The 16,763-nt window shown below is 35.0% G+C and overlaps 1 protein-coding gene across 3 annotated transcripts in view; it reads right to left on the reverse strand.

Annotated features, from left to right (window-relative positions):
* The window catches only part of CDH18 (cadherin 18), a 582,223-nt gene that overhangs the window by 195,050 nt on the left and 370,410 nt on the right, over nucleotides 1-16,763 (reverse strand). For 2 of the 3 annotated variants that reach the window (XM_074899541.1, XM_074899542.1), the window contains exon 6: nucleotides 6,465-6,941. In XM_074899541.1, the coding sequence (XP_074755642.1) occupies nucleotides 6,465-6,692 (228 nt within the window). In that variant the 5' untranslated portion in view covers nucleotides 6,693-6,941. Of the gene's footprint in view, nucleotides 1-6,464; nucleotides 6,942-16,763 lie in introns of those variants that run through there. The other variant, XM_074899544.1, reaches the window with a different exon arrangement.

Consider the following 16,763-nt stretch of genomic DNA (forward strand, 5'->3'; position numbering starts at 1 on the left):
TTTACTGTTGAAGGGCTGCAATGCAAGTACTGTGATTCAGGAAACATCAGATACAGCTGAACATGCTGGAAGAAAGTCAGACCAATCAGGCTGATGAAAGCACCCTCTTCCCTTGAGTTTGATATTCCCCTAAATAATCTTTGAATGTTAAGAGATTCCGGCTTTAAAATAATAAATAAAACCTAAAGGTCCACAGCATTCTATGATTTGTAGAATTTGAGTAATGTGCCCTCAGTCTCCCCAAAGAAACCAAGTAACAGTTGTTGAATAAGGATAGGGTTGCTATCAGCATGGACGTGGCAAAGGAGGTTATGCCAACTGAACTCAAAAAGAATCAAGTACATATGTGTGCACTTTTATTTTGAAAAGATTTTGGGTTGTCAACAATTCTGAATTAGCTTTTTTAAAAAAACAGTAGAAAATGAGATGGCTAACGTGATACAGGACTTATAATGTTGCTCAATACCGACCTCAGATTTGATAACAGAAGTTAAGACGGAGAGGGCACATTTCCTTTGTTTCTTGGTAAAGCTGCTCCCTGAACAAGTGGGAGGCAGACAGGAGAATAAATAGGCACTGTCCTATATGATCAGTGTTGGGTTTCCATCAACTTCAATGGCACTGAATCAAAATGTTATTTACAAACAGTAAGGGTGACAAGAATTAGGACCTGAGAGCAGAAAAGCATAAAGATCAAAATAGATAAAAATACTGTAAAGTCTGAGGTTAGTGGCCTAACACAATGAAAATGCTGTAACAGGGAAGACGATGATTTTCAGTAATCAGAGAGCAGAAAACCATAAACACCAAAGTAAACTGAAAGTACTATAAAATCTGAGATTAGTAACCTATGGAGAAACTGCAACAGGGAAGTTTGTGGGGTTTTTTTAATTGAAAGAGACCTTTTAAAAATACAAATCTCTACTTTTTCTGTGCAAACATCTATAATCTCAGTATTTCATGGATTTCCTGAAAGGTTCTTTGGAAGAAGCTGGAGATATCTGTCTTAAATGGAATTAAAAACTGTGAAGCCAAAATCTTTGCTGAAATGTTATGTGTATTCACTCAATGTTGGTCTTCCCCGTTTCTAGGAGCCCTGGAAGAATTAAAAAGTTAATCTCTTTTACCCTAGACACATGAAATATGTGATTTTGAAGCTTGCTGAGCCAAAATCCCTCACCTTTTCTTTTTACTTTACTTTCTACATAGGTCTAATACAGTATAAAATTTTAAAGAAGCAACCAAAGTCCATAAAAGAACAGAAAAAATCTGTGCTTGCATATTGAAGTTGTTATTGCAAACACTTTTTCACTAGCTACAGAGGAAAATTATTTCATCTAAGTATATTTTTTGTGCAACTAGCAACCTAAAAGGTAGAAAATGAGATGCACGATATTCTAGATGCTGATTATGCCACTTGCACATCTTTTTACAAAGACATGAAAATGACTAATAACCCATGTGCAAAATCTTTAGACTATAACATCTACACTTTCCATTTTCTTTATCACAAAAGAAAAACACCTTTTTATCAGAATAAATTTTGGAAGTGTTTGCTTATGTTCAAAATGCTGAAACATCTGATATGCTTTATTTTATGTGAACTTCTAACATTGAATATGAACATTTTAATTGTAAAACCAGTTTTGTTTCTTCCTTAGGACTTATTCTGAAGTATACATATTTTCCCCTTACTGTCATTAAATCTGAGATATGAAATTGTCTTGATATGATCAGGAAAGATTAGATTCACTCTTCTGTATTAGAACTCACTTATTGCAATGACATGTCACTGTATTACTTTGGAAAAGAATTTTGAATGACACATCTTTTATGCTGTATTTCTGTTTTCAAGAGTAAAATAAAAAATTAATAGAATTGCTACCTTGAAAATCCAGTATAACACCTGGGATTTCTTTCCTAATCCAAATTTCAGTACAATCATTTCAGGACATTTTAAAAGCTGGTACTTTCCTCTTCGCTTTCCTGTATTCACATTCATTTAGAACTGTTCCATACTTCCTTATCTCCCCCATCAACACAAATCTGAAAATGTTTTTTTAATTATAGGTAAAAATGTAATAACTAAGTGTCACTCTCCTTACCCCCTTAATTTGTGAAGAAAAATGCAGCTGAAAAAAACTACAAAGTTGAATGCCTGAAAAGCCATTCCTATGTATCCTTCGGAGGGCATCTGAAGTGCATTAAGAGGTATATGTTCAGTATTTCAGAAATCCAAAGTGTCCACAGAGAAATCAAGTGTCAGTCTTGTTCATTATATTCCTCTGCTATTTCCTCTAATAGGATGACTCACTCACCCTCAAACCCGCACTGATCTTCCCTTTACCACTGCACATTTACTTCTCTCTCCAAAGTATAAAGGACAGTGAATATGTAGTTATGACCTGATTCTAGTACAACTCACTTTTAAAAAATGTCAGAAGGAGCGGATCTGCTGGAGACAGAGGCATGAAGGTTCAAAATGAACAATATTATGGACTGAAACATGTACTCTGTTTCTCTTCTTTCCTAAAATTATTTTGTGTTACTTGTTTTCCATACCTTGACATTATATAAACTCGAAGCATGCAGAAAATGCGAGAGAAATGCAAACTATATCAGCCATAGCAACTGAGAAGTGTTACAGCTTGCAGCCCTACAGCACCATTTTTTCCACATTTCCTCAGGAGAATGAGCATTGCTCTGAGCTGGTACAGTCTGTACCCAACTCCTCACGAGGCCAAGGTGCATTTACTAGCCCTGCCCTTTTCAGTGCTCACAGCTATGTGTTCATTAGAATAGTTTTCAACAGAGAGATGCAAAAGACAAAAAGTCTTATATAGATGAAAGATCAGTTATCTGGATTCAAGCTGCTTATCTGAGACAAGGATGTTTGTTCCCATTTAATCAAATTTCCAGTTTCTCTACTGCACGCACACACACACATAAATACTTGCACCCACAGATGAGTGGTCTGTAAGAACTAACATTATCAGATACTACCTATCATTGGGAAGTTTTCAAGAAACCCTCCCCAAATAATTCATTTTAGAAAAAGAAGTGACTGCAGTTTGAAATTCTTTAAAAATACCTTCTTTTTTTTTTCATACAAAACTGGTTTTGGAGCTCTTTATTTAGGAACACATACCGTGAAACATTTAAGACTTACTCCAAGTGCAACAGAGGGAACCGGTTCAGTAATCCCCAAACCACAGAAAATACTTAACACCTACAAAAGGATAATTTTTCATTTGTATCACAACCTCATTTTTTCAAGACCTATGTTTTGCCATGTTCCTATAAAAACCCTCTGAGTATGGCTTAATTTTTTACAGATTTCCACTCTCCAAAATGACATATTTTAAAGAAAAGAAATGACTGAGGAATGGGGATATGCTTGATATTAAAATGTAATGATGACTTGTTGTCCTAACACTTGCTGTATAACAGATGATGGCAGTATATTAATCCATCCTCTTGACAGTCATTTCACGATAAGAATGAGAAACCTTACCATTTTCATTGCAGGCCTACCCTATTGTCCTCAGTGTGCATTTCCATGACAATGACTGTAATCATTATAACAGCATTGTACATAATGACTCTGCCTCTGTGATGTTACTCCCAAATTGGGTGTGAAAAATGTGAAAGGACAGATCTCAAATGGCAAAACTCTCACCAGTGAAGCAGAGTAGTCCACAGAATTAATAATTGACAGAATTGATAGTGTGCTGCCACCAAACAGAAGCCTGGAATTAAAGGGCACGTTCACATAGCCTGCCTTCATAAATTGAGGTGCTTTGCATGAAAACATCTTGTCAAATTAAAGGCACGTAGAATGAGACCTTGATAAGATGTGTACAATTAAACACAACATCAGTAAAACATCTGTTTTTTTCAAACTAAAAAGGAACTCGTGCACAATGAGCAATACTGAAATTTTGCTAATTACTAATATTATGTCAGTCTCAGGCAGACTTTCTTTTTTTTCTGAATTAAAAATATATGCCTGAGCTAATATGATTGATCTTTGCAGTAAACCAGGTCACCAGAACCATTAAAAAAAAAAAAAAAAAAGTAAATAGAATACAGACGCTTTTAAGTCTCACAAAGCTTCTGCAAAGATGAGCTTACTAATGTGAAGTACCCAGAGTAGAAAATGATGAATACCACAGGGAATTCTCTGAGGAAAAGGGGAGAGAAACTAGTAAGTACAGAGGAAGAAATGTCCTCAAACAAGGCATGTAGTCACATTCTGACCACGAAGGATTAAAAGAAATCCTATTCATTGATCTCTGTAACTGTTGCATTAATACAGTGGTCAGAGGATGAAATAAAATATATAATGTTATCATAGGAACATAAAATTGAAAGGACCATCCTTTAGCTCACTGAATCCAGGCCTCTGTTCTTGCATGTAATCACATCTATAAATGCTTTCATAAAGACAAGCATGCTTGAAACCCCTTCAGCATTTTGTTTCCATTCTTCCTATCAGAAGATTCTTTCAAGATCTCATTTATTTTCTTATTGCCATCCTAAATTAACTCATGGCTACCAAAACCTATTTTTTCAAGTAAAAGCTGAATCAACTTAAATAGCGCTTTTCTTTCTCTTGTGCTTTCTTCTGATACATAGTTATAGAATAATACACGCTCTCCCCTATTATTTGTGGGAGTAATTAAACAAACATATTTTATTCTCCACCACCACCCCAACCATAGGATTCAATTTTCTCTGTATAGCTTCATATAAAAAAATATTTCTCTTGGCCAAAAGTAATCAGAGCAGTAAACAGGTTAACATTATTTTTCACAGTGGCTTCAATACCACTTTGTTCTGATGGTCTCAGCTTTTGCAGCTTAGTATCATATTTACCTTCTCTAAGGTATGACAGTAGAGGCAATAACTGATCTGGTGACCAGATCTTTCTCTTCCTCTGTCCCTTACACCTGACAAACCAGTAGTATATAACAGAAATTCATGTTATTGTTCTGTAAGAGCTTTATCACATTGTGGTCCTGAGGTTTATTCTGTATCTCCATATCCAAATCTTATTCATGCTATCTAGCTCTTTCCAGACAATGTTTTGATTCTCCTGCAGAGCTCTGCATCATCAAGAAGTTTGTAAAAGGTTTCTTCTATTCTAAAATAATTCATAAAAATGTTAATCAGCCTAAGATATGTCTGGAAGCATACCTTCTCATCCCTTTACCCATTTTAAAGGCTTCTCTTTCAATGCAACCCACTATCTCCATTTAGAAAGGTCCTTCCTCAGTTTACATTTCCTGAACAAATCCCAACAGTTTTCAGTGTGCTGAAATAGTTGGTATTTTACTAAGGTTGGCATAAGTAAATAATTTTTTTTTTTTGGTCTTTGTGTTAACAGCATCTTAAGTACAGATGCTCCACTTGCTATTTTTAGTTCAGATGATACTGTTCAAATTTGAAAGCCCTTGCTACTAGACATCTGTGATTTCAGAAGCTACTGGTTTCCTTGGATATTTTTCATACTCTATGATATAACTTTCAGGATTCCCAACTTGAAGGCAAACTAAAATGAAATAATTTCTTTTCCATGCCTTCAACCCCATTAATCAACTTTTTTCACCCCTCATATTCAATGTCTTCCTCCATTTTCATTAAGGAAATTAAGGTTAATCTAGATTACGTAATAAAAAATTCTATCATAATGCTGAAAGAGTATTCAGGGGGAGAGAACCTCCATCTGTCATACATCTTGCAATAAAGCTATATATACAGTTTTGTGTTATTTTAATGCAGATTTAAAACCCAAGTTATACAGACAACATTACACATGATAAACCAGACTTCAGCTGGCCAGCCTACAACTGCATCAGTATGAGCTTTATGCCTTGAGCTCCCTGTATACGTCAAAACATAAATGCAGGGCTTGTTCTCACAGGCTTCTGACGAACTGTAACAAGCAACACACCTTCTGCTTCGTTTTATGAAGAAAGTCACAGAGGATTTCCCTGTAGAGGAGTCCTTTTCCACCCTATCCTCAGAGTGGAATGAATACCCTATGGAGCCTAGACTGTATAATATTCCCTGAAGTAGAACTAGATCTTATTCTGAAATAGTCTGGAAAAGTCTTGAACAGGGACATATTTAAGCTCCGTGCATTTGGGGTTCTAGAACTGGATATAAGAGGATCAGCTGCACTCACTCCATGTTTAACTGAGCTCAGAAGAAATGCTATTTTTTCATATTTTAATATCTTCATCCTGTTTACTCTTATTTATCCTTTTCCTCTGTAATAAACACAGAAAGTATACATAGACAACTGGCAAGTTCACTGTGCATATCTGTAACAATCCAAGAGGTGTCCTCCTCTAAAAAAAGGAGGTGCCATCTAAGGAGATACCTGGTTTTCCTCTATCAGTGCCACATTTCAGGGGATGGGAGAAACACAATCAAAACCAAAAAGACAATGACCTTACCTTTCCTACATACTGAGGATCTGGTCCCATGTGTTCTTCTAAAACAAAGAACTGATTCCACACCCATCCACGCTTGGGACGATGATGCACTTCTGTTTCGCCTTCTACATGTTTGGTTTGATTTCTGGTCACCTTGATGGAGCCATGGTGAGCAGCTCCATAACACCTCTGCACGAAACAGAGACAAACTAGGACTGGGCAGATACAAGATGTACTTGTAATTCTCATGGTAGGATAAGTTTCCTGTTCAAGGTTTTCTTTCTCTCGTCTTTTTCAGCTGTAATCCTTTAATAAGTTCCCAAGACAGAAGGTGAAGCCTGGTTCAGAAATACAGTCCAAAATGGGTTTTTCTGCTTGTTCATTGTTTAGCTGCCCATTTGGGAAAGCTCAAATTATATTCACATTATGAAAAGCTGACTGGAAAAATTGATATTTCTTCTGAGGTCTTCACAATAGAGTTCCACAGCCGACCATTTTCTAATAGGGAAAGAAAAGAAAGCCACTTACTCATCACTAAACCCAGCAATTTTCAGGTTTCTGACCTTAGATTACACTCACAGCTGTACTAACCAGTCTTTAAAAGACTCTCATTGTAACTAAAATTTCTTCTCAATCCTTCCTGTAAAAGTGTTTTCAGATTGTTTTTATTAAAATACCTTCAGAATTAGCATGGCTCTTCCAGGCTATGAAAACATTCACATTATTAAAAAGTGGATGATTAAGCACAGTTCCTTTGGCCTTTACCTGCAAACCACTGACTTGGTCTGGCAGTAAAATAAAATCGCTGCTACGGTGTCATTAGCTAGCTAGTGACTGGTAAGTCATTTCATGTAAGTTCGATCTTCTGTACACAGATCCGACATGGTAAAAAATACCAAGGCTATGATGGGTTTCCAAAGAAAGCCTCCAAAATGGGCTTTGAGGATTCTGAGTCAATATTAGAGCATACTGACAGGAACTTTCAGTCAAAATGTGCACTTTTCAACACTGTGCTTTACATAAATTCCAAGTAATGTCATACCAGAACCTCACAAAATTATTTCAGTCTGACAGAAAGTACAGGTACTGTTGTTTAGAGATCAGTATTGTTTTTATAAAAGCATCCAAGTACCCAGTGACAGTATTTTCTTATCTTCAAAAAGGAAAATGTAACCTTTTATACTACAATAGTAAAACACGAAAATATGCATGGAAGTTGATGTAGCACTTAAAGCAAAGTACCTTGAAAGAAATAAAATAACTTTTAATCCTCAGAGAAATAGTTACCCTAAGGTAACTGTTCAGTTATCTGAAGATATCAAAGATCAGTAAATCAGGAGTCTCAAAAAATGCAATTAAATCTACAACAATTAGAACTGTCTTCCAATATTGTCTTTGAGTATGATAAAGCCAGTACAGATTATGTAAACAGAAACAAAATAAAACTAATTTTAGTTTTAAGTTTTGCTGAAACCCAACAGAACAAATTCAAAATTCTAAGAAACAAACAATAAATTAGAAATCAGATGGAAAATTACTGCAGTGAAAGAAAGCTCAGCAACTGTCTTTTGGCTACAGATTTTTTTCCTTATGCTTCTTTCAGTCCATAATAATACTGGAAGCCTAACCAGGCTTTCTTCTGTATTAATCTAAGTACAGTTTCTCATCAGAATAATGGAAGAATACTTCAAGACTGATAGACATTGGAAATATGTGGAAAGGACATATTTTCCATTGGTATTACTTAGTTCAAGACAGTTATGCCAAAGTGTAGGAAGAACTGAAGTCTCTTGAGGCTGGAAAAGAGGTCAAAAAGAATTTTTGGTGGTATTTCCCACTGAGGAAAGAAACTTTCAGACATTTAGTATTACCCTTTTATTTCCATATCAATGTAATCTCCCCTCAACCCCTACAGATACCAAGCTATTGGTCTGTTAAAAGCCTCGTATCCCATTTCAGAACAGATTCATACAACATGATGTATTATTACTTTCTTTAAGTACAAATGTGATTTATTAGGAATTTTTCAGTTAAATGTTCTATGAAGTCTAAGTTATATCAGGTGCAGAATCCAGACATTCTGGGTATCACATTTTTTTCTAACTATATACTCTTCTTTCTTGCTTTCTTTGCCTTTCTGCATTCTTTACTGATTCTCACTAGAAATCAGTTTTTGCCTTGAGGCATACAATTTCCTTCTAAAGATTTCTATATTTACAGATGAGCTATTTAAATAGGTTAGTCATTGTTATACTTCAGATGTACATTAAAATTAAGCAGTACCTCACGAAATTATAAGGCTGCAGTTTTATCCATTCAAGTATTATTTTTCTTCCCTTTGTTTCCATCTTGGGAAATGCCTGGAAGCGGTTCATAAGACTATAAGCAGTGTATAATAAGTTAAAAATGGTATATAAAGTGCATTGAGATTTCTCAGAATGGCACATTTAAAATGTATTTGAAATTATTACTACTGAACTTTCCTTTATAAAAACTGTGGGGATGGTGGTGGTGGAAAATTCCTGCCTGATAAAAGAGTAAATATAAATGAGTGCTGAAGATACCAACAAATCAAGATTTACTATACATAGTTTTGTCCCCCCCCCCCTCTCAAAATTCAGCCATAGAAAAAAAAAATAATTAAAAATCCAACAAGATGGAGCCTATAAACTGTGTTATTTTACAGTCTGGGTCATATATGACTTCAAACAAATGAGAGAAAAAAGCTGCAAACAATGAAGAGCTTCTTCATCTCAAAAATATTTGTTCTTCTTAGCATTAACATTATCTAGAAGGCACTGAATTTACATTTTGCCAAAACCACTATGTTATTTAACTCAATTCAGAGAGTAACTGTTAAACACCTGCCCCCCAAATTAAAGCTTTAAAATTCATTATTCTGAACAAATATTTTCTAAAACAATAATAATAAAAAGAAAGATTACAATGGCATCTACTTCCTGCTATAATCATACTTAGAAATTCAGGCCTTAACAGTTCTTGAATTGTGTGTGAAGGCTGGAGAATCATTTCCACTATGACAAATTCAATAATTAAAAAAGGAAGGATTTTTACTGAAGATTTTTTAAAGTGTTTTTGCTCTGGTAAACATCTTTTAAAACCAAAGCCTAATTAATGCTCAGTACAAAGGTCCTCATTCTTACTTACCCAGCACCCTCCTACTACAAGTCTAGCATAAACTTTCGTTAACACCCTACACTGCCCACCCCACCCCCAATCCCCCCAAAGAAACTTCAACTCTACCATGAAGGCAGAAAAGTTTGTCTACAGGGGGAAGTACGGATGGAAAGATCTTGAATAGTCAACACAGAACAGACAGTAAAGCAAAGAATAGACGAACTGTGAGTGACTAAAGAAAAAGGACTGAACTTTCTGAAATCCCTTAAACTGTTGCCTTAAACTAACATACTGAGATGCTCACTGCTCAGTGCTTTTGTCTGCAACTTCAGATTAAGTGTCCTGCTTTATGTTTTTTGTTATAATGATGTATGCAACTGCAGAGTAGACTTGTATTATTGCTGTACCCTAGGAGCCCTCAAGAAAATGAATTGTATGTCTCAAGAGACTGTTAGAGTGAGTTAAAATCAAAATAAATAATTAAATAAGATGAGGTGTGGAAGTTCCACAAACATTGCTGGAAATCATTACAGCAGAACAGTTACTGCTTAGTGTGGCAGCAAGTCACTATAATGAATTCCCAGGAAACCAGTATGAGTACAGTGATGCATGAGGAGATGCATCCTTAGTGGCGGAGACTTGTCCTGAATCTCAGTCTCCCCTGTCTCCCATAATCAAACTGACCACTTATTTGAATTCATCTGAATGCTTCAGTTTTGCAGATGCACAATCAGCACAGCTCTACACATCTTTTGTCACATCCCTCAGGGACCCTTTTCAGTCCCATGGTGATGCAATGATAATTAGTTATGGAACTTGTAATAAATTGCATTTCTTGTATACTTTCTGACTTCTTCTGCACTCTGCCCTCTAGACTTCACCCCTGTCAGAACAAATTATTCCATTATCAAAATCCAACAACCTTCAAATCAACATTATTATTTAGTTATAAATAATCAGCGAGGAAAATGTTTCTTTCTTCCTGCATTGCCTTTGCTTAGTCTATTTCCAGTGTTATATACTTCAGCACTGCAGAATGGTGTATTGACCTGGAGATGAAAGACAGGGCTAGTTATCAGAAAGAAAAATTGGATGTTATTTTTTGTTTTATCCTTCTGAAGAACAGGTTGATAAATTGCCAAGAGAATATACAGTACTCCTATGGACCTCTGGTAATTGGCAGAAGAAAGTGAAATTTCTAGGTAGATGAAGGGAAATGATTCATCTATATTCTCTATTCTCTTTTCCCAAGGCTGGTAGAGTTGGTCTATGGGACTTTACACAAAAAAACGAGGCACCAAATTTATCTCAGTCTATTTTTCTTTCAGACATTCAAACATGTGTGCATAAAACAACCAGCAATACAATTTCTGTGAAAGAAATCCAGTTAATACAGTTCAAGACAGTTGACTTAAAGAAAACATTAACTGAAAACAGAAATCATCAAAAAAAATTCCACACAAAATATATGTATCTGTGAATCAGTATGCTGAAATTGCCAAGGGAAGTGCAAACCAGGTATTTATTTCCCTGTGCTTTTTAGCTTCCATTCCCAAAAAGCTCTTCTAACTTCCACATTTTCACATACAACTCACAGATCAAATCAACTAATGGAATATTTGATTCAGAAAAAAACCCATATATACAATATAAAGTAATATAACAGGATAAAGGCAACTGCATAGGCTTAATTATTACAGGTTGTCATGCAGTATGTGTGAAAAGCTGTGATATTCTTAGGTTGAATTTAAAATCAGAGAAATATATGATGTAAAATTAATTACTTAGATGAGTACACCACTCTTGCTGACACTGCCCAAATAAAGATCAAGAAAAGAAAAAGAAATGCCCTCCTCTTGCTTCTTCTCCCCCTTTACCTCCTACTCCTCAGAGAAAGAAACAATCAAAAGAAAACCCCAGGAAGAAATTAAAACCAGCATCCTGGGGTGGTATTAAAGGAAAATCACATATTCTGGAGCATTCTAAAACAGCAAAAACAAAACTCCAGACACAAGACTTTCATTTGGGAAAGCAAGCTTGCTGGTCCTCTGGAAAGTAACTTAGTATGCTACATAACAGAAAGAAAATTGGCAGGACAGATATGGGTTTTACATGCCCTAATGTTGTAATTAGATACCCAAAATTAGTCACTGCCCAGGAACTAATAAATTATTCTCTCCACTTTATTTTTTAAAGGTAAAGTAGCTGCAGAGTTAGCATTAAAACATTTTAAATTCATAAAATTATTTCAGATAGTAATAGATGATGAATTTTTCAGTAGTATGCTGACTGACAGATGTACATGAAATAACTCCTACTTATGGGGCTCCATTTCTCTTGCTGGTTTGGAGCTCCACAGAGAAAATGTCAGAAGCCTCCATTAACTCTACAGTTTGTATCACGTAAGATTTCTTCCTAAGTGCTCATAGTCCAGGCTACTTTTCAAATCTAAAAATGTCTTTTTCTCTATCCAATTTTTCCTCCATTCAGGACAAATATTATTTCCAAATATTCCTTTTACCCTCAGTGATATACTTCATGAGGTTTATTGCTAGATTTTTATTAATTAACATTTTTTGTTTAACTGACTCAACCCTGTAAAATTTTAGTAACTTCTAAGTCATAGAAACCAACATACTATTATTGTTCTGTGAAGATCACAAAAAAATACAGCTTGGTCATTCCTTTGGGTTGACAACTCCTGAATATGTTCTTAGTTCTAAATTAATTTGGATTTCAGAGGCTTAACTGAAAGTTTGTGGGTTTGTTCTTATTTGCATTATAGGTTTTATTTTAGACAGTTTGTACCTAAACCTGCAACACAGCACAAGTATAGACTCTCTTTATTTCTAACACAGCATATTACTCTTATCTTTTCCCCTGTAAACATAATATATTAATAACATCTCGAGACTGAAAAAGGAAGAAGATAAGGCCAGAGACAACTTTTCTTCCAGCATTATCACACTGACATTTCTAGTTTTCTTTTTTTAGTTTTAACTCTTTTGTCAAGATGGAGTAAAAAATTTCAAAACATTCCTTTAAAATCCTGACTGCAGCCCTAACAATTAGCCAGCACTGGTTTGATTCAAGTTCTAGATAATAGTCCCTTTTCATTGTTCCTTTACTTTGATCTTCAGTATTAAAGCTGCTGATAATCCAGAGTCCCTGTTAGCTTAACAGGCATTTAAGTTACCTTGTAGTCTAGAATAGGTTGCGTCATTTATACTAGTTGAGATCATAAAGTGGAATAGACATAGTATGAATAAAAACTGTTGAGATTATTTATAGAAGAGGTCCCACATTCTTAACAGAAGGAGGCATGGAATTCAGATTTTGTTGTGAAGAAAGCTGGAAGGAAAGCCCAGCAGTACCTGCAATTAAAAGTGAACAAAAATGCTGAGCTAGGGCAAGAAGCCTTGGGCAGAACTACTTCCTGATAATCCCTAGGTTAAAGTAGATTAGTCAAGTGTTATATCTAGATGGTCTTCCCCAGAGGACAAAACCCCACTGGAACCCTACCTAACAGCACCATGAGGATGAATGGAGAGTGTGAGAAGCTGAAACAGCCTTAGGAGACAAATAGTCACAAGAAACATTCAAAAGGTTTTAACGTAGCTTGTGGCAAAAGAAACTTCTGAATAGTTACTGGGCTTGCACCTGCTTTATCATTCCTTTTTAATAAACAAGACTGTCTTGTACCAAAGTCTTAAAATAGCAGCTTTAACAGGAGTTCAAGGAATTTATAAATAACAATGTGGACTAGTGATCAATGTACTTTCTTCTGGTCCTATGCGTAGCTTATCACTAAACACAAGGTTTAATGGATTTCTTATTGGATAGCATCAACTGGGTCACCACTAACAAAGAGTAAAAATTAGCCACACTACAGCTAGGCAACTAATCCAGCACATTTTATGGCAAAGAACATTGATACTACATGACCCAAATACAGGATACTAGGCACACTAACATGACATGAAAATGAAGATAACCTCTTTAACTATTTTTTTAAAATGCTTCTCAAAGAGGAATGGTTTGGTTTTAATCAAAAGCAACAATGAAATTTAAAAAAAAACGGGGGATGTCCAGTCCTCTATATACAAAAAAATCACAATTTTTACATATAAACCACCAAAGCCCCATAACAAAACCCTATCACTCCTTGAAATTACCATCAGAAAAAAGGTTTTCACTGACAGAATACAAATAGGCAGGTCACATAAGATCCGTACCTGTACTGTTATATTGAAAATACATCAGAACCACTATGGAATTCAAGTCTTATTGTCATAACAGGATTTTTAAAAGTGTATCTAATTAATGCTTTGGTTAGATGATGTGCAAGATGAGCTGTCATCTGCTATGTTTCCTTTAGCAATAAATGGCTCCAGTGAGTTCTTAGCAGCAGAGACGATTTAAAAGACTCATTGATTTTAAAAATACGTTGAAGAGGGTTATTAGAAGGCATTCTTATATTAATGAATGGGTACAGGAAACTATTAAACTCTACAAACCAGTGGATTTGTTACCCTGTTGAGCAAATGCATTTTATGAAAGAGTACAAATGAGTAAAGAAACATATGATCTTCCTTGAACCAAGGGAGATCTGCAAAGTTTGTAAACAAAACAGAAAAAGTACTTAATGTGCAAACAGCAATACATGTAGACAGTCAATTAATGCTACAATTAATAACTAGTGAAAATATGATATTAAAACAAGATTAAGGGATTCAGTGCCTGTTCTCATACAAAACTATTTCATATATGATAAGCAAGCACATAGCAACTTCAGGATAACAGAAGCGCTCTGCCACAATCAATGACTGAAGAAATAATTTTTGCCCATGTGATTTGCAGTGACTGCAGAGAGTGACTGTCAGAACCATGACACAGTAACACCACAATTAGTCAGATAAAATCCAGCCATCGTTTTCTATAACTATAATTGCATACACAGTCATGCTAGCCATTACCTGCTGTGAAAGGAACAACTGTGAAACAGAGAGAGATGATTCATGAATCTGACGTCTTTCTCTGTTCCTCAACCAGAGACCAATCTATCTACGTTTATATTTGGAGTCCATGTAGCTAGTCAAGGATAATACAGATAAAAAGACAGCACAAAGGTCCTTTTACATTCCCAAAGCAGCAGAGGCTTTTTTTTTTTTTTTTTTTTTTTCTGTGCTGTTTCTCTTCCCGAGGAACTTGCTAGCAGAATAAAGATTTCAGTGGTTTCTTGAGTCATTCTTCCCATTTATAAAGGTCAGGTCACCCAATCAGAGAACAAAGCAAATACATGAGACTGATGAGCAATTACCCAGTTTAAATAGGAAGAACTTGCAACAGCTCACTTGTGTATAATCCACAAGTACTGTTTGTCCTAACAAATTATTTCTCAAAAATTAATAGCAAGAGCTCCCTGAATGGTATGGTAGCATCCCAAATGACTGATAAAACATAAAGAAAGGGAAGGGAGGCCCCATGTAGACATTAGATGCTTAAGAAAAATTTAAAGATATTTTCATCCCATAGTTTGCTACCAGCTCAGCACTGTACTTGAAACTCCTTAAAATCATGCATATACTCATTATATTATTGTTATAGAAATGTTGGTAACACATAATATACAGTACATACATGTTTCTTAGAAGGGTGATAAATGTTATTATTTACATAAACTTATATCTTAGTGTTTTAGAGAAAAATATTAAATGACCAATCCTTTTAAACACATCTTAATGTATACGCTTTAAATTTGAAAACATTCCTTTTCCAATGTTTCAAAAGCAGTGAGAAAGTATGCCTAAAACATTCTATATTTCAATATAAAAAATAACTAAACCACATTTTTACTGGCCAAATTTTCTCTTCATTTTGAAACAAAACATAAATTGTCATCATTGCTTCTACTTTTTTTATGTACTTCACAAGATAGGAAGAAAAACAGATCTTTTGTTCCATTTTTAATGTAGCAAAATTACTGAAATCATAAAGGAAAATAAAACTGAGATAAGGAAGATAAGCCTCTTCAATTTAATAAAAACATTTCTTTTTATTTAAATAGAACATTTTAACATTTAAAATGAGCTAGTTTTCAATGCATGCAACTTACAGATTTTTTTTCCTCAAATAGTAATCATGTTCACTATTTATCACTGTCCACCATGATTATGACTAATTTAGCTCATTTTGTGTGTGCTAGATTCAAATGGCAAAACTCCAGTTCCCATTAGGTGAACAGCAAAATTCCAGTTCAGCAAAGGTAAGCTTTTACTTAAAGTTCAGTGGCACTGAGCATCAACTTCTTTTCTCAGTAAGAACATCTTGTGTATTTATCTTTTTTTGAATCTATATTAATATGGTTTTGAGTTATAAGTGTACTAGGAGCAAAAACCCACAACAAAAATAGGAAAAAATCCTTAATTACAGCAATACACAAAAAGGGGAATTTATGAAAAAATATTTCAGTGTTCAGAAAGCCTTTTAATGACTTCAGTTTTTGAGAAATCAGCATTAGCAGGTCAAATAGTACCCAACTTTTGACAGGTAAGACCATCTCTTCAAGTCAGTTACTGGCAAAATAATGAAAAATTTGAAGATCTTTTTTCTTGTTCTTTGCAAAGAAGAAACAGTAATTTGAATTCTAGTTGAGTTTGAATTTGTTTTGAGCACTTCGTGAAACCAAAACAAGTTAGTCCTGTCTTCAGTGAAATTGTCACAAGGACTTTATCTACCTATTTTACAACATCCTGACACAATGTGTGTAACCTCACAGAACCCTCTAAAGCAGGTTGGGAAAGACCTTTGGGCATCAGTCCAACACTGATGGCAGTCAAGGCAGGGTCAGCTTCTAAAAAACTGGTTTGGGTATGCGGCATTTGACCTCGTTTGTGTCTTAATCTCTCTCTTGGGATCATATTGAAACCTCCCCCAACACTGGATCAGGACACTGGATTTCACAGAAACTATGTAAGAAGCAGCTGAACATCACAGACCATTATAGAAGAATATGGGGACTCTTTTGGAGAGTTAAGTCTTGTAAGGTTCATACTGCCTAGCTAACTATCCCAGAAATATTTTTTAAAGTTGAGACTACCTAGGAAACACTAGCAGAAATACCGAGTTTGTAGAAAATCTAAGGCAAATAAAGAAAACGTTATTATGAGCAAGTTGTTTATT

Source organism: Athene noctua, chromosome 2, assembly GCF_965140245.1.
Source record: "Athene noctua chromosome 2, bAthNoc1.hap1.1, whole genome shotgun sequence".
NCBI lineage: Eukaryota > Metazoa > Chordata > Aves > Strigiformes > Strigidae > Athene > Athene noctua.